At 56.4% G+C, this 24881-nt stretch overlaps 2 protein-coding genes across 3 annotated transcripts in view; both read right to left on the bottom strand.

Moving 5' to 3' along the window:
* RILP (Rab interacting lysosomal protein) overlaps positions 1–1575 on the bottom strand; it is a 12398-nt gene extending 10823 nt beyond the window's left edge. For both annotated transcript variants that reach the window (XM_083587873.1, XM_083587874.1), the window contains exons 1-2: positions 1268–1575; positions 470–593 (exon numbers count right to left, since the gene is read on the bottom strand). In XM_083587873.1, the coding sequence (XP_083443999.1) occupies positions 470–593; positions 1268–1540 (397 nt within the window). In that variant the 5' untranslated portion in view covers positions 1541–1575. The remainder of the gene's footprint in view (positions 1–469; positions 594–1267) is intronic.
* Positions 1576–3085: 1510 nt separating this feature from the next.
* The window catches only part of PRPF8 (pre-mRNA processing factor 8), a 23796-nt gene continuing 2000 nt past the window's right edge, over positions 3086–24881 (bottom strand). The window contains exons 4-43 of the mRNA XM_083587372.1: positions 23943–24107; positions 23642–23860; positions 21989–22201; positions 21523–21648; positions 21308–21413; positions 20826–21016; positions 20121–20240; positions 19729–19918; positions 19323–19442; positions 18646–18780; positions 18379–18508; positions 17795–17991; positions 16942–17148; positions 16687–16850; positions 16212–16338; positions 15886–16078; positions 15228–15415; positions 14870–15108; positions 14313–14459; positions 13979–14189; positions 13227–13343; positions 12885–13132; positions 12600–12779; positions 12343–12478; positions 11735–11904; positions 11507–11636; positions 11192–11338; positions 10529–10689; positions 10200–10391; positions 8689–8926; positions 8405–8533; positions 8130–8243; positions 7816–7989; positions 7423–7616; positions 6839–7078; positions 6581–6722; positions 5558–5698; positions 4837–4976; positions 4434–4636; positions 3086–3512 (exon numbers count right to left, since the gene is read on the bottom strand). Of these exons, the coding sequence (XP_083443498.1) occupies positions 3358–3512; positions 4434–4636; positions 4837–4976; positions 5558–5698; positions 6581–6722; positions 6839–7078; positions 7423–7616; positions 7816–7989; positions 8130–8243; positions 8405–8533; positions 8689–8926; positions 10200–10391; positions 10529–10689; positions 11192–11338; positions 11507–11636; positions 11735–11904; positions 12343–12478; positions 12600–12779; positions 12885–13132; positions 13227–13343; positions 13979–14189; positions 14313–14459; positions 14870–15108; positions 15228–15415; positions 15886–16078; positions 16212–16338; positions 16687–16850; positions 16942–17148; positions 17795–17991; positions 18379–18508; positions 18646–18780; positions 19323–19442; positions 19729–19918; positions 20121–20240; positions 20826–21016; positions 21308–21413; positions 21523–21648; positions 21989–22201; positions 23642–23860; positions 23943–24107 (6739 nt within the window). The 3' untranslated portion in view covers positions 3086–3357. The remainder of the gene's footprint in view (positions 3513–4433; positions 4637–4836; positions 4977–5557; positions 5699–6580; positions 6723–6838; positions 7079–7422; positions 7617–7815; positions 7990–8129; positions 8244–8404; positions 8534–8688; positions 8927–10199; positions 10392–10528; positions 10690–11191; positions 11339–11506; positions 11637–11734; positions 11905–12342; positions 12479–12599; positions 12780–12884; positions 13133–13226; positions 13344–13978; positions 14190–14312; positions 14460–14869; positions 15109–15227; positions 15416–15885; positions 16079–16211; positions 16339–16686; positions 16851–16941; positions 17149–17794; positions 17992–18378; positions 18509–18645; positions 18781–19322; positions 19443–19728; positions 19919–20120; positions 20241–20825; positions 21017–21307; positions 21414–21522; positions 21649–21988; positions 22202–23641; positions 23861–23942; positions 24108–24881) is intronic.

The raw sequence follows: 24881 nt of genomic DNA, 5'->3' as shown, positions 1-24881 counted from the left end.
TAGTCCAACCTCCTGCAATGCAGGAGAGGAAAAACCAGATCTCTCCATCGTCTGCAACCTGTGAATGTGACCTGCCCAGTTATTTGCACTATAGTTGCTTGCTCTTGCTCGGGGAGGCCCCTCCAGCCTGTCTCCTCGCTCTGGTTTCCTCCACGCCCTGGCAAGCCAAAGGAGGAGAAAGCAAAAGAGAAACAAGGGGCACACGAGGAAGCCCTTAAAGAGGACAAGGTCTTGGGCGGTCCTGGGCAGGCAGCACGCAGCAAGTCATTAACCAGCTGGCAGCCCTGTCTCCCACAGCCTCGTGGGTTACATTTACACCAGTCATGAGGCAGGCGAGTTTCTGCCCCACCCTGGGAGATTCCCCCAGGCCAGGCACAACAACCCCACATGTCAGTCCAAGTGCCTCCTAAGGCACCTGAGCGTGGCTGGTGCAGTCCGTCCCCCCACTCCCGCCTCCCTTGCAACTCACCTTCCTGGGACTGGGTGCCTGCCAGCTGGGCCAAGAGGCGCTGGTTCTCTGCTTCAGCCTGGGCCAGATGGCTCTGCAGGAGGCACGCTCTCTCCTGGGCCTCAGCCAGACGCAGCTCCAGAGCCTGAGGGAGAGGAGGGAGAGGAAGCTGGACCAGGGAAAGCATGTGTGGAGAGATGGAGGCAAAGTGCTCTGTGGGCAGCTCACAGCAGCCCACCCTGGGGGCTGTTTGAGGGCAGCCCTCTAGACATTATGAACTGCACCTCCCATCAGGCACTGCCAGCCGGCAGGTTGGCAAAGGTTGTCCTATTAGGAAACCTCTTGGCAACTGGACTCGGGCAGAGCCACTTCAGGCAGAGGACAAGGAGGCAGCTGGGACCTAGCAATCCGCCCCCCTTCTTCCCAGGGGCACAAACCCAGCCTTGGCCTCCTGAGGATCTAAAACTGGGCGCACACAGAGAGGCCCACGTGGAAAGTCCTGCACACAGCTGCTGAACCGACCTGGGAAGGGAGCAGGGGCCCCCAAGGAACACCCAAAGGTGCCTTTTTAGACGGAGTCTGCCCGCTGGTGCATCCAGCGCAGTAGGGTCTAGGGAAGGTTTGCTGTTCCCAGCCGGCGCCCCCCACCCCCGGCCTCCCCAAGGGGCGCTTTGGCGCCCAGCTACGCTCCCTCCCTCCCTCCCGTTTCCACTCGGACAGTGCCAGGATTCAGCCCTTGAGCGCGTCCGGCGCCCGCCGGGCCTCTGAGCGCGTGCAGAGAGCCACCCTCCCACCGCCGAGCTCGGCCTCGCCGCCCACCTGCGCCAAGTCCCGCGTCGGGCCCGGCGAGGGCTCGCCGGCCTCCTGCAGCTGCCGGGCCCGGCCCGGCCCCTCGTCCCGCTCCGGCCCGCGGCAAGCCAGCGCTTCGAGGAGCTCCAGCAGACGCACCACCTGCGGCACCAGCCCGGCCACGGCGCCCGGCCCGAAGAGGCCCGACAGCCGCTGCAGCTCCGAGCCCAGCGCCCCCGCCAACCGGTACACGGGCTCGGCGGCGGCCGGCACAGGCGCCCTCCGCTCCGGCGGAGACTCCATGGAGCCAGCGAGCCGCGCGGGGCGCCGTCCCCGGAGTCCCAGCCGCCGCCGCCCGCCTCGCCTCCTCTCCGGTGCAGCCGCGGCCAACGGGGAGGCGCTCGCCGCGCCGCTCCGCCTCCTGCCCGCCTCTCCGCCGGGGCGACTCGGGAGCGCAGCGAGCGGCGGGCCAAGGCGGCCTGGCTGGCCCGGGACCTGCCAGCGGACTTTGGGCTACTGTGACGGCGGCAGTGACGCAGCTCGGCCCCCGGGACTCCCTGCCGAGCCGAGGGAGGGAGGAGCACCCAGGGGGGCTGCTTCGGGGGGGCTTTTTCCTTCGAGGGAAAAGCAGCGCGGGGAGGATTTTTCAGGTGGTGCCAAAATAACGCCGTCCGTTTGTGCCCCTTGAAAGGGAGGCGCAGGCGGCAGAAATGCCACGGGCTGCCTCCCTAGTTGATCGCTCTTGCGTCAGTCCACAAACTTTCCCTCCGAGGAGCTGAAGGGGGATCCCCTTTATACTCACAAGCGAGGGAGCCTGAGAGAAGCGGCGACCTGCTCAAGGTTACCCCGTGAACTTGACGGCTCAGCAGGGGCTTCCAATGCCCTTCGCCCAGGCGCTCGCCTGACGCTCTAACCATTGCACTGCACTGCTGGGGATTTCCTGGCAAGCTTGTCCTAGCCCAACCGGTGGCAGTTAAGCGTAGGCCGGTGTTTCAGACCCACCTCCCTCACCCAGTGTCCCGTTTCCCACACCTGCCAGACTCCCCAAAGGGAAGCTGGCAAGCAGGACTCAGCGCAACAGCCACATTATTCCTGATTGCAGCTTCCAGAAACTTGTGGCAGCGGCTGCCTTCAAGTCTTGGCTTGCGGCCAGTTTCATTGCCCAGGGGAGGTCCGGGCAGCAGGTGGCTTATTGGCAACCCTGAGCAGAGGACCTACAAGAAGTTTCTGTGTGGCAGCAGCACTCTTCGACCATCTAACCCTGTTCAACATGCTCCGACTGACAGCAGCTCTCTAGAGGAGTCTTTCGTATCAGCAGGAGGCTTTTAAGTGGAGTTGCTGTTGGGGATTGAACCTTCTGCCTACCAGAGCCCCAATGCTGAGCCTGGGCCACTCTGTATCTTAGCCTAGGAAGCTGCCTTATAAGCAACCAGTCATTGAGCAACTTAGCTCAGTACTGCCAACACTGGCTGGCAGTGGCTCTTGAGGGTTTCAGGTGGGCCAGAGGGATGGTCTCTCAAAGCACTACCGAGAGATGCCACTGGGAGACTGACTTTGGGGCCTCGCATGTAACACCAACACAGAAATTAGGGCTTCCCTGGCTTGAAGGGCAAAATTTAATCTCCTTGAAAACCTTTCTGGCAATGGGATGTGACTTAAATTTCTGCCAACCCCCTTGTGGAAGCAGGGAGGCTATTGAGCGGTCTTTGTTTTTATTATGTATTTGTGTTTTTATATTGTAATTTGTATGTTGTGAACTGTTCTGAGGTCTCCATGTATAGGGCAGAATACAAATGTAATTAACAACATTCTCTGCTGTTCCCCACCTGCTGAGAGACCACACAAAGCTCCCATTTATACAAAATTTTTATTAAACAACTGTGTAACTACACTCAGAAGCAGGCACTATACACACACACATACCAACCAATACACACACTTTACACAAGTGTTGTAAAGTGACTTGACTCAGAAACCTTAAACGGGGCGGGGGAGGGAGATGCTGAACATTAACTGGGCAGGTGAGAGAGGGGAGAGGGTAAAACATGGCAGGCACTGTTGAATGTCAACAGTTCTCAGTCTTGGCCAGCGGGCATCTGGTTCCCTCGGCCACCCTGGGCCTAGGAGTAGAGGTCCTCTCGGTCAGCAGAGTACACCTCCCCTTCCTGCAGGAGGGCGAAGTTGAGGAAGTGAGAGGGGCGGTGGACCTCATGGTAGAACTCTTTGGGGTTCGCCAACTGCAGCTCGTACTTCATGTTGGGATCGTGACGGACACCTGCAAGGGGGGGGGGACACAAACACCGCCATCAGTCCCTTCTGGTCAGGCCTCCTCTTCTCGCAGGGGCCACCCAGATGTCCCTGTTGGAAGCCAGCAAGCAGGATTCGAACACAAGAGCAACTCTCCCCTCCTGGGGTTTCTAGCAACTGGTGTCTGGAGGCAGAGCACAGCCACTGTGGCTTCGTAGCCATCGATAGCCCCTGCCCCCCACTTCCTTGATTGCCCTCTAATCCTCTTTTAAAGCCATCCAAGTGGGTGGTGATCCCTGCCTCCTGTGGGGGTGAGTTCCACAGTCTGCGCTGCATGAAGAAGTCCTTCCTTTTACCTGCCCTGAATCTTCTGACATTCAGCTTCAATGGCTCCTACTTTGGTGCCATGAATGGATGGTGAGAAAACATCAAGGCGGGGCTGAGGCTAGGCCGACATGTGATGGGGAGTTCTGTGGCGTCTCCAGATGCTTTATGGACTGCCAGCAGCCAGGGCTGGTGGGAGCGGGGAGTCCAACAACGTATCAAGTGCCACAGATCTCTTGCCCCCAATCCCCGCCCTAGGCTGATTCTGCTGCTCAGCAGGAAGGGCAGAAGTAAGGCTCCCCTCCTCCCCTCCGTTTCCTTTCTGAGCATAACGGCTACATCCTGCTTGGCAGGAAGCGAAGGCGCAGGTGGGGTGGTGGGCACAGCTGGCTGGTTTTCTCAGCAGCCTCATCTCTGCCACCAGACACAAAAGCTCAGAGCTTAAGGGGACTGGATCAGTCAGGGGGGAAAGATCCTGGGGAGGGAAGGAGGCGGGTCTTGACTGGAGAGAAGGCTAACCAGGGAGAGCTGCTTCTAGGTCACAGGCCCATCAGCCTGGAGAGAAGAGGAAGAGGCTCATTATGCGATGGGCCATTGCAGCAGAAACCCCTCCGCCTCAACTCACCCATGAAGTTGTAGTTCCAAGAGCCTTGCGCTGGCACCATGAAGAAGCCCAAGAAGCGGTCGGAGAGCAGCATCTGCACCCTCTCGTAGTGAGAGGGCAGGTAGCCCTTGGGGTTGTTCCCTTTGTCGGTGTTCTGCCTGCCCCACTCGTAGCCGCTGGGGGTCAGCTTGTAGGCCGTCAAGGTGCAGGAGCCGGGGGTGAAGCTGGGCAGGGGAGAAACCCGGGGTGAAGACAAGGAACAGGGCAAGTTCTGTTCCGCCCCCCTCCTCAGCAGAGCTCAGTTCCCAGCTGTGCCCTCCAAGGGGATCCAAGACACCCAGCGCCCAAGCACACTGCCAGGTGCGATAGTGATTGCTCCAGCCTCCAAGCAGGGCCCACAGCCTCTCCTGCCTCTGGGACTCACCTGCAGGTGATGATGATGGTCTTTTCGCCATCCCAAGAGGGGTTCTCGGCCATGACTTTGGCATGGGTTGTGACGTCCTGTGGGGAGAGCTGGGGCGACTCATTTGGCTGCGTGTGGATCCACCCCAGGGGCTCCATCTCCTGAAAAATTGAGAGAAAGTCATCGCTGACTCCTTCCAGGGCTGACGGCAGGGGGAGGCTTCCCAAAGGGGGTGGGGTGGGGCGCCGTTGGCTAACGGACAGAGCGAGCCAGGCATCTCCGCAAGGAACGCAGGCAGGCCCAAACCGCTGTGCCCCGCCGTGGGGCTCTGTTGTTCCTCTGCCCCCTCCAGCCCACTGGTGGGTGACCAGAAGCAGCACAAAGATGGTGGCAAGAAGGAGCAGCAAATCCCTGATGGGATGCAACTAAAACCCAAGGTCTGTGTTTTCTAAAAAGACCACAGACCTTATTATTTCAAACAGCTTTCCTCGCTGGGCAAAAAGGTCTCTGGTTTCAGTATTAAAAATAAACAGATGTTCCCACCTGGGTTTTTTTGGAACTGTTTTCATGGGATGTTCCTAAATCACCTTGGAATGATTCAAAAATTCAAGGATAGAACTGTGTTGCTGCTGCATTAACCACTCATGACTTCCTCCCCCCAGAGGCACAAGATAAAGGCCCATCACCGAGACACCCAGAGCCACCTCCCCTGCCGCGTTTGGGGTGCCCAGGCCAGACGCACCTTGAGGTACTCGTGTTGGGGCAGCTGGCCAGGAAGGTGGACGGTCTGGTGAGTGCCCCACTGAGGCACCATCACGATGCACCGGATCTCTTTCACCTGGGGGTTGTCTGGGGGGCTCACCCCATACAGGTATCCTGCAATCTGGGAGGGGAAAAAAAAAAAGGCACACCAGCCTCAGTGAGAGGCTTTGGCAAAGCAGCCCCCAGGAGGCAAAAGGCCCAGGAAGCCCCACAGAATCAAGTCGGATGAAATAGGTCAGTGTACAGGAAGGGAACGAGGGTTCAAGGCACACACAGGAAAAAATCAGATCCAGTGAAACAGGCGGGGGAATGACTGGCCCTCTAGTGGTTGCTGACCTACAACTCCCATCATCATCATCACCCCTGGTCCCTGGCCCTGCTGGCTGCTGGGAGTTGGAGTCCAGCATCATCCGGAGGCCTGCAGATGATCCCCACAATGACAGCAAGAAGACCCAAGGGGTAGAGAAGGTTGAGCTGGAATTCAGGGGGCAGCAAAGCTTCTCAGTATATGACAACAACATCAGAGCCGTGCCGTCTACGTTGCACTGACATTGTACACAAACACAACAGGAAGAACAGTTGTGATGTTCTGGAGTGTTAGTTTTCATGAGGAAAAGAGACAACTGAAAGTTGTGTCAATTTTATGACCAACTTCTGGCCTAGTTATAAAGCCTCCCCTCCCTCTCTAATTAACTATTTGTCTTTGTCACACACAATTTTACTGGCTGACACTGTGTTATTCTGGACTCCTCCCTATCCCCAAAGAGAAAATTCCTAGCATTTAAAACATTTTTGCTGAGGAATAATACTGGCAGCGGGTATCAGTGAGATCAGGAGGGGAACAGAATGTGGGCAAGAACGCAGCCAGCCAGTAAGTTGGGAGGAGGGGAAAAGAGACATGGGGCACAGAGAGAGAGAGCAAAGACCGCCCCCCCCCAGGGCCCAAGTCCATTACTCCCTCAACCGCCACCACCCCCGCCTTCACCACCACCGGCCAGGGCACCTGAGCACGCAGGTCCGATATGCAGATGAACTTTTTCAGGACATTCTTGGGAAGGATGTAAGTGTAGCCTGTCTCCTTGATGTCATCTGACGAGACGTAGATGTGGTTTGTCCGCAGGTGGAGGTTGGCAGCGGAGATGGCCCTGTTTGGGGGGAGACAAGGAGGAAGAGGAAGGGGATTACTGGAGGACCCAGACACGCCCCTGCCTCAACCAAGGCCACAGCTGCTGCTGCCACTGCCAGCCCCTCGGCTGCCCACCTGACGCGCCACTCTGTCTTGGAGGAGAAGGTCTGGGTCTCGTAGTTGCTGGTGGTGGAGGTGATGATCTCATCGCCGTGCTTGTTCACGGTCCGTGTCTGGGTGGCCGTCAGCTGCGACTGCTCCTTGGTCTGCTTCTCGATTTCAGCGATCTGCTGGCGCTGCTGCGAAGGGGCGGAGATCTCCATGCCCAGGATGATGTCCCGGATCTCAGACTGTGTAAGGGAGGCCACGTTCACGCTGGCGAGAGAGGAGCCAGGAAAGGTGAGATGGTGCAGCCAGAGGCCTGGAGACACTCTCCTACCATGGCACCTGCTAAGGCAGCAGGACAAACCTCCCTCCCTCTGCTTCTTAAAAACTGCGGCTGGTGCTAAGATGGGGGAGAAGGGGGTCAAGCTCAGGGAGGTCCAAAGAGTGCAATACCTCAAGGACTGCCTCTCTCCACAAGAACCGACATGGACCCTGCGCACATCTTCTGCATCCATTCCTCGTATGCCCCTGCCCCTCCATGAGAGGCATGTGCTTGTCCCCGCCCCAAAGAAGGAATGTGTCCCTCTGGCTGAAAAGGCTAGGGAGCCTCTTACTTGTTCTTTTTCCCATAGTCGGCCAAGATCAAGTCCTTCAGCTGCACCTCCACTTTGATCCACTCCTCGTCCGTCAGGGTGGGCCAGATGTGGTGAGGCTCCGTGATGGTGGTCTTGTCTGGCTTCAGGATGACCTTGGCCCGGTCGTTGTTCACGTGCAGAGCTCGGAGGATGAGGATCAGGCGGGAGAAGGCCTGCAGGCCGAGAGAGAGGGAGACGGGTGAACAGGGATGCAAGTGCGTCTCAAAGGGTGGGCATCTGCGGCTGGATCTTGCTGGGGAGGGATTCCTTCTCTGGGAAGCCTCAAGAGCTTGGCCAGAGGAGTGCCACCGTGCTCCAAGCCCCCGGCAGACGCCAGTTTCTGCTGGAGGGGCTCTCCCACCCCAGCCTCACCGTGTAGGAGGAAATGGTCTTCAGCCAGTCGTCGTAGAGGTTGAAGAGCACCATCTGGGGCTCTGTAGCCTTCAGGATGAGGTCCCCGAACTTCTCCACTTTCAGGCAGGCCTGGAAGGGCAACTGGAGCTCCGAGCCTTTGATGACGATGTTGGGGAAATCCAGCAAGTGCACCTGGGAGGAGGGAGAGAGAGAAGAGAGGCGGGTCAGGAGAGCAGGGTGGAGCGAGAGGTCTCCAGCGCCACCTGGAGGAGAGCAGACTCTGCAGGTGCCAAGGGAGTCACCCCCGTCCCAAGACAAAGACCCCAGCCCACCTCCAGAGGGTCCAACATGCCCTTCCGAGTGACGATGATCTGCTTCGGCTGCTCTTCAACAGGCAGGGAGCGGATCAGGGCCGCCACTTCCTCAGCCGTCTTCCACTTGGCCAGCTGGAAAAGGGATGGGGAGAGAGAAAAGGAAGAGAAGGCGCTGAGTAAAGAACCAGCCCTGCCATTGGCCCAATGGCTCATTTTAAAATGGCGCCAAAGCAGCCAAGCCACAGGTGCATGCACAGGTGGCCGCGGAGCTGGCCCAGGCCCCGCCTCCTCACCTGGCCCAACCGCTTCTGCCCCGCCCACACGGAGGTGTGGATGATCTTCAGGAAGAGCTGCCCCGTCCGGGGGTTGAAGATGAAGATGGCCCCATTGATGGGCTTGGTCGTCAGGTTGCCTTCAAAGGTCTGGAAGGGGAAAGAACAAGCCCTTGAGTGTCTAGACCCTCCGTTGCCCCCACGCCCACCCCAGTTCAAAGCAGGTTACAGCAGCACTGGGAGATCTCTCAGGCCGCAGATAGGCTGCCTCCTCCCCAGCCCGCAGGGTCAGTGGTGGCTCTCACTTTGTGGATGGTGACCCTGTAGACGTTGGTGTCGTCGACAAACCAGATGATCTGGTTGGAGAAGAGCTCCCCGTAGTTCTGGGAGGAGAGGTAGGGCTCGGTGGGCTCGGAGGAGTAGAGCTGCAGCCCCTTCCGGATCCGCTCCCGCAGGACGTACAGAGCAGGGTTCGCCTTCATGATCTTAGCCATGGCCTGCTGGATCAGGGGCTTGCTCCCGGGGAACCAGTTCCCGTAGGCGCTGGGGAAGCCAAGCAGGGGGAAGGTCAGGGTCACAGGTCAGGGCCAGCCCCTTCCCTCCCTTCCACACAGCTGGCTGCACAGACACTCCCGTTCCTCCAGGGCGTCACAGACACCTATATGGGGACCCATTCTGTGGACCAAAGAAAGCTCGGGGTCTGCTTTGGTTGGCTTGCTTATCTACTTTTTGGTAGTCACAGGAGAAGCCTATGTGTGGGGTACAGGTAACTATAGCTATGCTCGACCTCTGAGTAACAGCAGCTGAAGGGAATAGCAAGAAGGGAGCATGCTGTTGCCCCTGGTCCTGCTCAAGGGCTTCCAATGATAGCATCTGGCTGGCTATTGTGCAAAGATGGAGGAGATGGGCCCCTCTGGGCCTGATCCAGCAGCCAGGCTCTTCTTCTAAAGGATTGCTCAAATTCACGGAAGGGGACAAGGCTACCACTGATTGCTGGAGGCAGCAGACTCCCTCCGCTGCCGGGGGAGGTCTGCTTCTGAATCCCGGTCGCTGGAGGACAAGGTGCAGACTGTGCAGAGATGCTCAGACCTTGTTTGTGAGCTTCTCACTAGGGCAATCAAGGTGCTGGGCTATTTATTTTTGCTTTATCTAAACTTCTATCCTGCCCTTTCTCTCAAAGGGGCATATATGAAGCCAAATGTCAGTTTAGTTTTGACATCTTTAGCGAAAATGAATCCGCCTCCTTTGTCTTTTAGCACTGTTGTGGCTTTTAGTGTTTGATATTTTACTATGTTTTATATATGCTGTAAGCCACCTAGAGTGTCTGGGGAAACCCAGCCAGATGGGTGGGGTATAAATAAAAGAATAATTAAAAATTCAAGTCTCTGAGTACTATGGCTACTCCATGAGCTTTTCCTGATCCGAGCGCTGCCCACTGTTGACTGAAGCAGGGTTCGCTCAGGAGTTTGATTCATTTGGGTGAGTTGTGAACTTCTTGCAAGAAGGCTGTGTGGGGTTTCATGGCGTTTATGTACGAGGTGATGCGTTTTCTTTTGACAGGGTTTCCCAGCCCCCTCACCTTTAGCATAATTGCTTTTAAGCCAGGCATTCTGCGTGTCTACTTTACAGGGCGATTCCCTGCCAACCCACCTGGGCTACCCTGTGTTTCTCCCTTTCTCCCAAAGGACATTAGACGGGACCAGTCTGATCCAGCAGACAGGTCTTCTTAGGTTCCTATTAAGAGGCGAGCCCCCAAACCCTGCTGGGACCCCAACCTACTTTGCATCCTCTGGAAAACACCCTCCCACCCCCTCACCTGTGCAGGTTGTAGGCCAGGTCGATGGCGATGAGGACGCCGGTGGGAGATGGGTAGATGCTCATGTTGTCCGTGGTGTAGTCCAGGAACTTTGCCCGGGCGTAGCGCTCAATGTCGTGGGAGTCGTAGTCGCCCCAGCGCAATTGGATGTCGATCCAGTACTTCTGGGTGGTGGTGCTGTCCATCACGTCCCTGCACAGGAAGCAGGCAGCCGTTGGCATGGCACTCGGCAAGCCCAGGAGCCTTGCCGCCACCCCAAGGGGGGTCCCCCCTCCTCCTCCCCCCTCCATCCCCGCTTGCCCTCAGTGGGAAGAAGCAGACGGACTCACTTGGAGTCTGCCAACAGGGAGGGACGGGAGACGTTCCACTTGTAGGAAGCAAAGAGGAGGATGTCTGCGCAGGAGGAGTTCATCTTGTAGGACTTCCTGGGGTGGATTGTCTCCTTCTGCACCGTCTCAATCTCCAGGGCGTCCAGCTCTTGGTCAAACACCTGGGGAGAGATGGACCACTCAGAACAGCCCCGTGGGCCCAGAAGTCACCACCACTCCCCCAAGAAGGCAGCAGCACCAGAGGGATCCCCCTGAGTCCTGCCTCACCCAGAGGCTTAAGAGGTTTCTGCAAAGCCTAGAGACTCATTCACGGTGCCGGAAGGTTCGCTAAACAAACCCTCTTACAGCCTCTGTCCCCCTACAATTTGGTGCTTTCCCGTTTTCCTTTTGGGGGGCAGAACAGAAGCCAGAGAACCCCCTTAAGAGCAACTTGGAACTGGCTGGAGCAGAGGAGGTGGTTTTCCCTCCACTTGGGGCTCCGAATGTCCCAGGTTCACTCCGACAGCATCTCCAAGGAGGGCAGTGGTGGTGGAGAAAATCCACTAGCCTGCAACCCCGGAGAGACGCTGCTGCCAGTCAGAGGGGGCAGCCTGAGCTAGACTGACCAAGGCCAGAGACCAAGCATACGGCTGCTCCTTCTGCCCCGCTTGGCCGCCTCCTCACCTGGCACAAGTCCATGACGATGCTCTCATGGATCTTCTGCCACAAATGGGCCCGGAAGATCTGGATGAGGGAGATCTTCAGCGTGGGGATCTTGCCGTGCATGAAGATGCCTGTCAGGTCCAGCTGCACCTGGAAGCCCACGTATACCTGCAAGGAGAAGGGCAGACGTTCAGGAAAAGGGGGGAAGCGCCATAAAACCTTAGAAGTGGAAAGCTGGGGGGTGCGGAGGAGAGACGGAGTTGATGTCCTCACCAGCTGCCCCTCAAGAGATGACTCAGGAGCAGCCCCCCCCCCGCAAGCCAGTAGGAGACTCACGTTGGCCCTGTTGATGGTGGGAGACCACCAGAGGGTGAACCTTCTGTTGGGGATCTGGTTGAGACCTGAGCGCTGGGCGTTGGTCAGCTTCTTCCACTTCATGGACTCCTCAAACCCGGAAGCCTTTTCCCTAGAAGCAAAACACAGGCATGGTGAGGCCTGAGCTCAGGCCTGGAGTCATGCAAGGGTCTTCTGACCTCTCTCTTCCGCACTCCCGATCCTCCTTACCAAAAGAGACCCTCCCAGGTTGGGAAGTAGGTGCCCTTGAAGAGGGTGTGCTCCAGGATGCCCTCCACCCCGCCCAGCGCCTGGATCATGTCCGTACGGTAGTTGTTCAGGTTCCAGAGCTTCCCGTCGTGGCGCTGGTGGGTCCACCAGAACGGGTTCTGCTTCAGGACCTGGAAGGGGCAGGGGGAGAACGTTAGAGAAGGAGAAGCGTCAGGCGGAGAGGAACAAGAGCAGAGGGCTCAGCACCCCTGGGCAGTTTAGGGGTGGGGAAGGTTTTGTCGCTTGCCAAGCCACCAGCCCTTCTAAGAGAAAGAGGGAAGGGTTGGTCATGGGCCCCCAGTCCCCACCTAGCCCAGTGGGGCAGGGGAGTTCCCTACTGGAGGTGAAAATAACTGCCAGACTCTGAAAAGCTGGGCTCACCAGATGACATTTATCAGTTTTGTTGAATTAATTAAGCTTAGTAATGTACAATTAATTGTTACTGAATTTTGATGTGTTACCACCGTCCTTGGTTGGGTTGTGCAGACCGCTCTTCTGAGCGATGCTTTTTACAGGGCAGGGTGAGAGGGTGCTGGGGGCAGGTTTATGGAAGCCAGGGACCCTCCTACCTGGTACTGCTTGAAATCCGTCCTGACCCTCCAGCCCTTGTCGTAGGCCAGGGTGTGGCGGTCCTTCTGGAAGAGGGTGTTGATGCGAGGGATGCCCCTGTCCCACGAGTCCTCCAAATCCTCCAGAGTCAGGCGCCTGGGAAGGAGAGGGGGAGAGACAAGGCTGCAGTTGGCTCCTCACTCTTCTTCTCCTGCCCCACCAGGGAGGGAGGGAGGGAGGGAGAAGAAGGAGACACTCTCCTGCCTCTCAAGCACACCTGTTCTGAGCGATGGCCTCCTGCCTCTTGAGGGCATACTCGGCCCACACCCGCTGGGAGTCAATGAACTCGCTTTCCCATGGCTGGATGTAGCGGTACAAGTTGGGGATCAGCTGGTCCTCCTCGTGGCTCATCCCTGAGCGGAAGTGGGTGATGCCCACGTCCGTCTGCTTGGACCACCTGCAGGGAAGAGGGGAGAAGGTGTGGGTGGAGAGAAGTCCCTGCCGGAAGGTCTTTCCACTACCTCCCTCCCCACCCCACCCGGCCTCCCTCCTTCCAGCTCACCTTAGGTCAGACTGGGGGATGAGGACGTGGCCCATGGACAGCATCCCCAGGCCCCCCAGCTCCTTGGGGGTGTAGAAGACGACCGGCGGAAAGCGGCTGGGCATCTTGGAGTTCAGGCCTATCTTGATCCGAGTCTGGATCTTGTTCTCGCACTTCACCAGCAGGTCCAGCAGCTCCTGGGTGTTCACCACGGCCTCCCGGAAGTACGTCATCAGCCCAATCAGGGCCGTGTTCCACTTGTTCACGATCTGGAAAGCAGAGAGGGGAGAGCCAGGCCTCAGAGGCTCTGCATTGAGACCACACAAACGCACCCCAGGCCCAAAGACATGCCTCTCTCCTGACCTTGGTGAAGGTGGTGGAGCCGGAGGCCATCAGGATCTGCCTGACCCGATTGTGGAACCTCTGCATGGATTCATCGTCCACCCGCAGGAAGCACTGAGCCGTCCGCTCCTTGGTCACCTGAAAGAGTAGCCAGAGCAAGGACTTCAGGAGGGCCCTGCAGTGCTGGATCAGGCCAAAGGACTAAACCTCAGGAAGTACTTTCTGACAGTGGACTTTCCTTCTTTGGAAGTTTGGGGCCACCAGCCAGGGATTCTTTAGCCGTGCCAGCATCACGGGGGTCAGATTAGGGGGTCCTTTCCAACTCTATAATCCTTTGATTCTACCTAGCACAGCATTCTGTTCTCACACTGACCAACTAGGCACCCTCAAAGGAAAGCCCACAAGCAGCATTCCCTGCACTGGTGATTCACTCCCTGCACTTCTGTCTCCAACAGTGGAGAAAGAACACAGCCCTGTCTGCGAACTTGTCTAATTCTCTTTGAAAGTAACCAGAAGAGGCCTGCAGCAGGTGGATTAGGCCAAGGGGCCCCCATCATTGCCCAAACTTCCACACAGTGGTGAACCAGATGCCTCAAAGTGAAGCCCAAAAGGGGAACCGAAGCACAATGGCAGCAACTTTCCCCTGCTGTGATTTCCATCGACCAGCATGCAAAAGTAAGCACCACCTCCCATGGACTGACTTGGCCGTGGCCTCTTTGAACCCAAAGGGGACTGCTCCCCGTCCCCAAACACAGCCCGCCCTCTCCCCCCACCTCGTTCTGCAGATTCCAGACGCCGTCCTTGTGTGTGAACTCCTCGTAGCTCGTGCGGCACTTGGGCAGGATGCGGCACTCGAAGCCGCACATGTTGAAGAGCAGGTTGGGGTTGTCCTTGCTGTAGACGGAGACGAAGCTGTTCTCCCACTGCACCGTGGTGACTGAGCGCGGCAGGCGGTTCTTGATGTCCCAGAAGACGGCCCGGCCCCTGGCAGGAGGGAAGAGGCGTCAATCCCCTGGCCCAGGCAGGCCCCACAACCCACCCCCTTTCTGGCCACAGAGCCAGGAGGGCAACCGGCCCGTCCACTTGACCCCGGAGCCGGCCACTCACAGGTTGACGTCGTGCTTCATCAGCCGCATCCGGGCATCTCGGGGCCAACACTTCTTGTTGTTGTAGCCGACGATGTTCTCATTGTTGGGGTCCGGGTGCTCCGTCAGGTAGCGCTGAATCAGGTCCCTTGCCTCATCGGCAGTGAACCTGAGGAAGCAGCAGAGGGCAAAGTCAGGAGGGTCAGAACTCCACACCACCAGGATACATTACCCTTCGGGGCAAAGCTGGACATGGGCAGGCTGTGTGCGGAGGGGGGTCTTTCCAGTTCAGCAATGGGATCGTAGGAAGCTGCCTTGCGCTGCCCCATCAGTCCATCCAGATCAGTGTTGCCAACACTGGCTGGTAGCATCTCTACAGGGTTTTAGGCAGGGAGGTTTTCCCAGCCCTTCCTGGAGGCGCCACTAGGAACTGGACCCAGTGCCTTCTGCATGCCAAGCAGGGGCTCTGTGCCACTCAGCTACCAGGGCCCCTCCTCATCTCCTTAGCTTTCCTCCTGGAGCCACCTATCTGCAGGAGCACCCCCCCCCTTCTCCTGCTCCCTCCACAGCCCCCAGTACCTGAAGAAGATGTGGATGCGGTCGATGTATCTGCAGAAGAGGCGGATGGGGTGGGCCACCTCGGTGGCAATGTCCTGGAAGCTGAGGAAGTCATTGGGCATCTGCGGGGGGCCGGCCATCTCACTGGCGCGATGCAGGCCAAGCACCAGCAGGTCCATCACCAGGCCGTAGTACTGGACAATGAAGGAGGCAAACTGCAGGCCGCGGATGATGCCGTAGGAGTTGGTGTGGTTCATGTCCTGGGGAAGGAAAGAGAGAGGTCAGCCAGAGGGGGCACAAGCCCCAGCTAGCCAAGCTCAGACTCCGCCTGTGTGAAGGAGGCCCTGGGCCCTCGGAGGAAGACGCCCCCAGGCCCCACCTTGTAGTTGATGACCACGTTGTTCTTGGCTGTCATGTAGTCGGCGATGTTGTGGTCAACAATGAGGCGCAGGAGCCTGTTGAGGAGCGTCAGGTCGATCTTTTCGTACATCTTCTCAAAGCGAGACTCCAGCATGACGTTGCACTCGCCCTCGCTGGTCTCCCACACGTCCTGCAGGTTGTTGATGCCTGGAAGGGAAGGGAGGGCGGGAAGAGAAGGAGCCCAGCTCAATCCAGTTCCATCCTGCTAAGGAAGGAAGGGAAGAAAGGAACCCCTGAGGCCAGCCGCGCCCTGCTCAAAACCCCTCTGGAGGAACTGGAGTCAAGGAAGAGGCTCAGGGGCTGACAGTTCAACAGCCAAGGCCTTCCTCAGCCCTCTTCCCAATTAGGAAACATCCAACCCTCTCTCAAAGCAGACAGAGGCTGCTCAGAGGGCTGGATCCATGGATGCTTCCCACGGACAAGAGCACCTGTGATGGCATCTACAGGTATGACTGGGAAAGGAACCCCCCCACTTGAACCTCTGGAGTGCCTCTGCCCGTCACTGCAGACAAAACTGAGCTAGATGGACCCACAGCCTGATTTAGTAGCAGGCAACTTCCTACACAGCACAACCAAGAAGCCCCCTGCCCCAGGCCCCCTCTCCCCACAGGGCTCACCCTGGCACCACTTGTAGACGAGCAGTGGAGGGGGCTCCGTGTCTGCCGGCTTGATCCAGGGCGGGAAGAGGCGCCTCTTGTCGGCCTCATACCACAGGTACTGGTCCAGGTAGGCGTCTGTGATCTTCTCCAGGGGCTCCACGTCATAGACCGGGACGAGGTGGCTGTAGAGGTCCATGAACTCAATGCCCACCTGGCCAAAGAGGATGAAGAGGAGTCAGCCAGCAGGGGGCGAGGGAAGGGCACCCCAAGGACGCCACAGCTGGGAACACATCACTCTGGGGACGCTGAGGCCCTGTAGGCGCTCCCCCCTCCAACAGCCTCACCTCCTTGAAGGCTCGCTGGGTCAGCAAGTGTCGCTTGATGCGGGACAAGGCCTCGTGGGGGTTGTCGTAAGCCTGCTCAATGAGGCCCAGCTCCTCCCGCTGGGACTGGTTCAGCCGAGACTTCACACTGCATGGGAGGGAGGAAAGGAAGTCACATTTCATGGAATGGTAGGCATTCCTCAATGGCCACAATTCCTCAGAAAGCAGGGTTCCCCAAGGCAACCATAAGAACCTGAGACGAGCCTGGCTGCTGGATCAGGCTCAACATCCCATTCTCACAGCAGCCACCCAGGTGCCCCAAAGGGAAGCCCCCAAGCAGGACCGCAAGAGCCCCTCTCTCCCCTCCTGCAGCTTCCACCAGCAGTTATTCAGCAGTGATGCATAGCCGTTGTGGCTGGTAACCACCAGCATTGCACCAGAGCGCTGTTTGGGCCCCACAATGTGGCCTGTGCCCTCCCGCCTTCCCGCGGCTCACCTGTAGGCCTCCTTGAGCCTCTCCAGGGCCAGGATGAGCAGCTTGGTGTCATGCTTGTAGGAGAGCGGGGGGAAGGGGATGGGCGAGAAGCGCCGGCTCTCCAGCCAGTGGACGGTGGTGGTGTAGACGGCCACGGCCTCCTCTGCAGTGATGTAGGGACCATCCTGTGGGGGAGGCACAGCAGGCACACAGTCAGGCAGGGGTCTCTCCGCCGCCCCGCCCCATAGCCCCCCGCCCCACTCCACCCGGCCCCACCTTCAGGTAGTTGTGCTGCCGCTCCTGCTCTGCCTTCAGGTACAGCCGCGTCAGGCGGCCCAAGTTCTTCTTGCAGACTGTCTTGTCCACGGTGGCTCCGCGCCGGATGCGCTCGCGGTTGTAGTGTGCCGTGTTGGTCCACCAGTCGGCCTTGGCCTTCACGTAGCGCAGGATCATGTTCTCAATGGGGGTTGGCAGCCCTGGCACCTGGCAGGGGGAGGGAGGGAGAGGTCACTGGGTGGGACAGGACCTTTACTATGCTGCATAAGGTCAAAGAAACATGTACTCCCAAGTTTGGGTTTTGTCTATGAGGGACAGAGGGCAGGCTGCCTGGAGGAGTTGGCATCAGGTGGAAGGAGGACAGGATCATTGATCCTGGGTTCAATCCCCAGCATCTCCTGATACAACCTGGGGAGTTGGGGATGTTTAGCCTGAAGAAGGGGCGACTGAGAGCCCAATATCTCAAGGGCTGTCGCAGGGAAGGTGGAGCAAGCTTGTTCTCTGCTGCTCTGGAGGGCAGGACCCAAACCAAGGGATTCAAGTTCTGACAAAGGCACATACTTCCTGGAAAGGTGGAGGACTCTCCTTTCTTAAGTTTTTAAGGAGAGGTTAGATGGCCACCTGTTGAGGGATTCGTTAGCTGAGATTTCTGCGTTGCAGGGTGTGGGGTCCCTTCCAACTCTTTCATTCTCTAACTGGGAGAGAGGCCTGCCTGAAACCCTGGGGAGCCTCTGCCAGTCAGTGTGGACAACAGTGGGCCAGGTAGACCAAGGGTCAGGCTCCACAAGGCAGCTCCCAATGTCCTATATGGGTATTTGGTTGGGGGGGCAGCCATGGGCCACAAGGGACTTGCCTTCCAGGGGATGTTGGCTTTCCAGCACCGCCAGGCTTCACTCAGGTGCTGCAGGATGGTCCTGGCCTTGTTCTGCTTGATCCCCTCGGGCATCATGTCCAGGATGTCGTGCATGACGGCTGCGCGCAGCTCCAGGTCAAAGTGGGACTCCACACGCTGCTTGGTGACAGTCTTGGCCACCCCCTTGGAGTGACGGCCTAAGAAGGGAGGAAGGAAAGGTTGGTCAGGGAAGGAAAGACGAGGCCAGCCAAACAGCTATACAGCAAGGGGGGGGAGAACTCTGGAAATGGCCCCCAAAGACTCCCACCCAGATGGCTCAGGAAACCCCAGGCAAACCAAGAACCTTGTAAGGCAGAGATGCTACTCAGGTGTCCTCCTTGTCTCTTAACATTTTTGCAGGGAATGCTCTTTTTCTAGCACAAACACAGGTGTGTTTGGATTTCAATATTGTTGGTATGCTTTGAATTTCTGCCATTTGTAGTTGCATTATTTGGCATCTTCTTAATCTTGGGAGCCTCCTTGGCTGAAAGGCGGCACAAAATGGACAGCAACATAACCCCCCCCTTCCCTCCCCATCTGCTCACCTTCGAACTGCCTGGCCAGGAGGTTGCCCAGCCAGCGCTCCAGCAGAGGAGTGATGCCTCGCATGAAGAAGAGCCAGACGCGCCAGCCGGGCGCCCAGAAGCCGCAGCCAGGACCCTTCCCCACCGGCCCCTAGGAGAAGGGGGCAGGAAAAGCATATTAAAAAACTGGGATGGGGGAACCCAGCAGATCAGCATTCCTCCCCCCGCTTCCACCTTCCACTCCCAGCTCAGCTGCAACCCCCCATCCAGGCTCCCTGCTGGACTCACCGTGTTGAAGCGGTAATAGATGAGGTGCTTCAGGTCTTTGCACATCCGGATCTGCCTCATCAGCTTGTACTTGTACCTGTACATCCCCGTCAGCTGCCCCACGTGGGCAAAGATGTACTGGAGGCCATCTGAAAGCTGCGGGCAGAGGGGGGCAGTTGGGGATTAGAGAGAGAGAGAAGGCCAATGTTACAATGGGGGGGGGGCACTTGCACAGCCTCTCTGCAAGTGACATGCATCTCCCTTCAAAACTGAAGAGTCACACTGGGGGGCATATCTAGTTGAGCATCCTCTAATACCCCGAAGGGGAGGGCCCATGAGGGCAACCCTGAACCCAGCTGTGATGGCCACTAACCTAGATAGGCTGTCAAAGACGACCGGAAAAATTCATGGGGGATAATGGCAATCAATGGCTCCTAGCCAGCATGGCCATGCTCTGCCCACCCCCCGTCAGAGGCAGCAATGCTTCCGAATGCCAGCTGCTGGAAAACGCAGAAGGGGAGGGGACTCTGGTGCTAGGATCCTGCTTGTGGATTAAGGGGCAGCTGGCTGGCTGCTACAAAGACAGGAAGCTGGACTATTACGGGGCCCCTTTGAACTGATCCCGAAGGCTCTCCTTGCGTTCTTCTGCTACATTCCTTCTTGGCGGCGGAAAAGGGGCTGGGCTGGGAATGACCTACCTGGAAGGCGTCCACGTTGCCCAGCCTGTACTGGACATGGCTGTCCACCACCAGCTTGGTCAGGCGCAGCACCTCCCGGCAAAGGTGGAAAGCATTGCCAAAGCGGGACTTCTTCCTCTCCTGCAGACAAAGAGGGAGAGGTGTGCTGTGCAGAACCCCCCAACAGCAACTGCACCAAAGAAGCTGCCCAAGGCTCCAGCAGCAGCTGCCAAGCCCCCCTCCCCAAATCAGGCTAGGAGCAGGAGCTGGCTGACAGGGAAGGCCAGCTCCATCTTCCCATGACTCGACTGGCAGCAGCTACCCACAATCCCTTTCACAGAGGAATGGGACTCGGGAAGGGGCTGTGTTGCGGCCCCTCACTGACTGGAGAAGGTCGTCAGCCCCTGTTGGGGAACAGAGCCGGCACCTTGGTGGTGAGGGTCTTGACGGGCTTCAGGTTGAAGTTGTAGTCCAGGTGGAGATAATTGAGGTTCTTGCGGTGGATCAAGAGGTTGAGCATGTTGTAGCCCTGGCGGCAGACCTGCAGCCCCACCTCCACCCAGTCCAGCTTGGTCGACTGGAAGAACTTGGTGGCCTTGAAGGAGCGGAAGAGGTACCTGGAGGGGAGAGAGGGGAAGGCAGGCTGTGTGTCACATGAAGGTGCAGGAAGCTGCCTGGTCCACTAGGCCCAGTTCCCATCACCTGACACCCTTCCCTCCTCCCCAAGACGTCAGTGGGGCTTGAACAAGGACCCCAATGCCTGCAAAGCAGATGCTCTGTCACTGAGCTACGGACTCCCCTCCAGGGAGGGCCACTCACCTCTTCTTCTGGGCCTTGGGGGGTCGGTGCTTGAGAGCATTCAGGACGTAGTACTTGAGCAGCTTCTGGTAAGAGACGCGGACTTTGACGGGCTGCCCAGCAGGGCAATGCTCTCGGTACCTGGGAGTCAAAGGCAAAAAGTTTTGGAACTCCCTGCCTATTGATATCAGGCTGGCACCTGCTAAAAACATTTCTATTTAAAGAAGTCTACCCAGATATTTAGAAGAATGCTATCCTAACTTCTCAAATGTCTATTGCTGTTCTTAATGATTATTTCATTGTTTACCTTTTCTGTAAATCACTTTGAGTGTGTTTTTAAAATCAAGCAGTGTATAAATCTTACAAAGTAAAATAAGATACAGTAACATGTTTTACTTCTCCAGCAAGAGCTCCAGGAAGTTTACAGCCACTAAGTTAGCACTCAAGGATTTACAATGGAACAACTGAAAAAACACCCTCAGTTGTATCTCATCAAGTCCTGCTCAGAGGCATGTTGAATTTAAGGGACCCAAGTTAGTCATGTCCACTCAGGGTAGGACTAAAAGAAACACAGGAAGCTGCATTATACTGAGTCAGACCCTTGGTCCACCTAGCTCAGTACTGCCTACACTGACTGGTAGCAGCTCTGCTGGATTTCAGGCAGGAGTCTCTCCCAGTTCCACCTAAAAATGCCATTGGGAAATGTGTTTTTAAGAGCCCCCTTACCAGTTCTTGACGAGGGGGATGTCGAGGGCCCTGCGGGTCCTGCCAGAGCGCAGGTTGAAGGGCCGAGGGGCCCAGAGGAGGGCGATGCCATTGGCTGTGTTGTCGGTGTAGAGGGGTGTCTCCTTCAGGAAGGGCTCCACAAACTCCGGGAGCTCAAACTCCTCATCGTCATCAGGGAGAGGCTCCTGGCTCTGGAAGGAGAAACCAGCGCACACAAAAACCCTCCAGAAACTGCCAGCAAACATTTACAGAGTTGTTTAAGTGAGCCTCCCTGCCTGCCTTCCTTTGTAAGTGCAGTGGGGAAGCTCAGGCCCTTCTGATGCCTCTTCCTTGCTGGACGGAGGATAGATGGGGGGACAAGTGTGTAGGAAATTTCCATTCTTTGCTCTACCCACTTTCAAGGCAGAAAGGCAGGGTGGACTCACCCCCCCCCACCCGCTAATGAATAAATGTCCCCCTCCTCACTAGATCCATGAGCCCACCTTAACAGAGTGCCTGTGCGAAATGGGGTTGATGAGGGGGTCGAAGTAGAAAGCTGGCAGGTCCGGATCCTCCGTCTTGATGAAGACGACGTTCGGGGTGTGATACCTGCACGGAACAGGTGGCGTCAGGCAGAGCTGTGCCCTCCACCACTTCCTCCTTCCCTCCCGTCCCCACCCCGCAACTGGCCCAGCCCCACCCACCCTCAAAATCTCACCAGGTGAGGTGGACGTGGTGGGGAAGGTTGTTGTACAGGTAGGGGAAGGCGATCTTGTACTCTGTCCGGATGGGCTGCCGGATGATGATCTTGTTGATATCATTGAACTCGTTCCAGTCCTCATCCCTGTTTGGACCAGAAGGGAGGCGGGTGGTCAGCTCCAGGGCTCTATGGGGCAGGGGAACAAACCTGGCACCTCCCTCCATCCCTGCCTCAAGCTGGCCTTGGAGAGATCTCCCTGGAAACAGTAGCCTGCTACAGCTGCCCCCCTCAAAGCCTGCTTTCACTGCCACACAGGTCAAGCGACTGTCCCCCAGTGGTTCTTAGCACCCCCCCGGGTCCTGTCAAAATACACCTGAAATGGTCCAAGGGCAGTGAACCCCAGATCGGCTTCCTCCAAAAGCAGCCTGGGTCCTAAAACACCAAATCTCCCTCCCACCCCCAAGGGAAAAAGGCTCCCACTTACTGCAGGTTAATGTCTCGGACCAGGGGCTCAAACTTGGGCCCCCCTGGGATGGCCATGTTGAGGGCCTTGGAGGTGAAAAAGGCCTTCAGGTCAAACAGGTAGAAGTAGTTGTCGTCCACAAGGTCCGTGAGGAGCTGGTTGGCCAGGCGGTAGAGGGTGGACATCATGGGGAGGGTGAACTGCCAGCGCTGGTAGGTGGAACCATTGACGTATCTGCAGGCCCAGAGCAGAAAGCCAACTTTCAAACCCATTCTCCTTCCTATCCCCACAGCAGAAACCAGGCCTTGCACACAGAACCTGGTGTGGTATTTTTGCAGGTCAAACTGGCAGTGCTTAGCAATAGAGACAAGGAACGCTTCAGTCACCAAAAGCAGGATATTCTCAGGGGTCCCAGCTGGAACTGATGGGGAGCCTACATCTGGGGAAGGCACAGATCTAGTCCTGAGTTCCACAGCTTCCCAAAGGAGGGCTCTGAAGGTGCCTACTGGGCCCAGCTGAAAGCCAACCCATGTGTACCTTCAGAGCTCTCCCTTCTCCAGCAGGAGACACAAAGGAACGGCCTTGGAGAAAGGGGCTGTTGAGAGTGCAGGCTGTTCTCCCAAGCCAAAAAAGCAAGTGCATCACCTCTCAGCCACCCTAAGCTCTCCAGCAGCACCTTTTTCAAGCCCTAGTGAAGCTCCCCCACCCCCCAAGTAATTCCATTTTTAACAAACACGATGGAACAAAAAGCATAATTCAACAAACACAATCCTGGTACGTTTCTGCAGAAAAATCAAAGAAGGGATTAAAAAAAATGGATGTACCGTGCTATATTAGAAGCAAAAAAACTTGTTTTGATGAATTGGAAGAGCTGCAAAAAGATTCCATTGAGCACATGGATTGATAATATGGCCAGATTAGCTACATATGAACGAATTGCATGTCGACGCAAAATAAGAATGGATAAGTATGAAGAATCTGGAACGAATATTTAAGTGATAAGGCGGATAGTGGTGGGAAGTAGAGGGAGGAGAGAGAGAGGTGGGAAAATATTGTTTAAAAAGGTGTAGTCACAGGTATATCAGTGTATCCAAATCTGAATTGTCAAATTGTATTATTACTGTTATCATGGTTTTTGTTGTATGTGTCTTTTGCGGTTGATATTTGTATCGATAAATTGATTAAATAATTTTTTTAAAAAGGGGATTAGGATCCAGAATCCAGGGTAGGGAGGAGAGTGGAGGGTTACCAGAAGGAGATAGTATGTAATGACACATTCAGTCTTCAGGTAGATTTTTAGAATCCAGGTTATTTGGAAAACTCATACTGAGGGCTCAAAGTGTTTGCGAATAATGGACGACCACAAAGGATGATGAGAAAGGGGAGAGAGGCTCCTTGCTGCCATGATACAAATTCCATAAACGGAAACTGATACTGAAATTAGCAACTTGCCTTTAAGCCCCCTAATTTGTCTTCTGCCTATTCTGTGGGTTTCTTAATCACTGCCAGTCGCCATGCCTTGTCTGGGGTAGTAGAATTTGATGCCCATAAAGACCCCCTTCTGGTTGACTCCCTCTCTACCTGGTCCCACTCTCTCCATCCCTGCCTTCTGTGCAGAGCCTGACATAGAGGATTTTCTGCTTTAGCCATGAGCCCAGGCAAGATGGTACCCACTTGCGGTTGTCCTTCAGAGGCTGGTGGTCGTAGAACCAGTCCAGGACTGGGGCGTCCTCCTCGGGATCCAGCTCCAGCTGGATGGCCTCCAGGGGCTCCACGTCCAGGATGTTGTCAGCATAGTCAAGGGGCGGCTCCTCATCATCGAAGGGCGGGAAGCGCATGCGCTTGAAATGCCTCCGGTCCCTCTTCTCCCGCCTCATCATGATCCACATGGACCTGGAGCAAATTGGGAGGGTCAGGGGCTGAGATGCACATTGCAAGACCAAGCCCCTGGAGCCAGATGGGAGACCTCACTTACCCCCACTGGGCAATGTAGACCGGTTCGATCACCCACGGGATCTCGTTGACAAAGGAGATGGCCCCCGTGATGTGGTACAGGACAGGGACGTCGCGAATCTGCTCCCAGGGCATCGGCATGTTTTCCAGAAGCTTCAGGACTGCATGGGGCATGTATTTGAGGGCACTGGGAGGGAGGAAAAGCAAAGCTAAAACAGGCTCTAAAGGTTGGGCCAGTCCTTACAAATGTCATACAAACATCAGAAAAGGTCTGCCATGCAGGATCAAGCCAAAGGGGGCCTGTCTAGTCCAGCATCCTGTCCTCACAGTGATCAACCAGACGCCCCAAAGGGAAGAAGACCACAAGCAGCCCAGAGTGGCTGGGGAAACCCAGCCAGATGGGCGGGGTACAAATAATAAATTATTATTATTATTATTATTATTATTATTATTATTATTATTATTATTCAGGAAGTGAGCACAAAAGCAAATCTCCCTTCCTGCCATTTCCAGCAACTGGTAGTCAGAAGCTTTATTATCATCAGGGTTAGCTGACTTGCTGTTAGCAGCCAACACACAACCACAAAGCTCTACAGGTACATTTTCCAGGAAAAAAATTGCAGTACTTTTAATTTTCTGTGGGTTTTTTCATGAATGGGTAACAGTGAATGGATGTCAATTGCATGTATTGCATCTGGCAACCTTGACGGTTTCAATGCCTTAAGCTTTGCTTGCTAAATATAAGCAAAATATAAGTCTTTGGGGAGGGGGAATTGGATCAAGTTAAGAGGGCCAGATCCAGGAGTGGCCAACCCTCTGCTGGCCACTTCTGACAGATGGATGGGGCTGCCCACCTGTCAATCAGCTGACATCAGGTCACTGAAGGTTCAAGGCAGAGCTGTAAAGCACTTGCAGTGAACAGGCAACCACTGAATAGGGTGAAATAAATAAAGCTACCAAT

Source organism: Podarcis filfolensis, assembly GCF_964270895.1.
Source record: "Podarcis filfolensis genome assembly, chromosome: 15".
NCBI classification, from domain to species: Eukaryota; Metazoa; Chordata; class Lepidosauria; order Squamata; family Lacertidae; genus Podarcis; species Podarcis filfolensis.
This window is presented reverse-complemented; position numbering and strand designations above follow the sequence as displayed.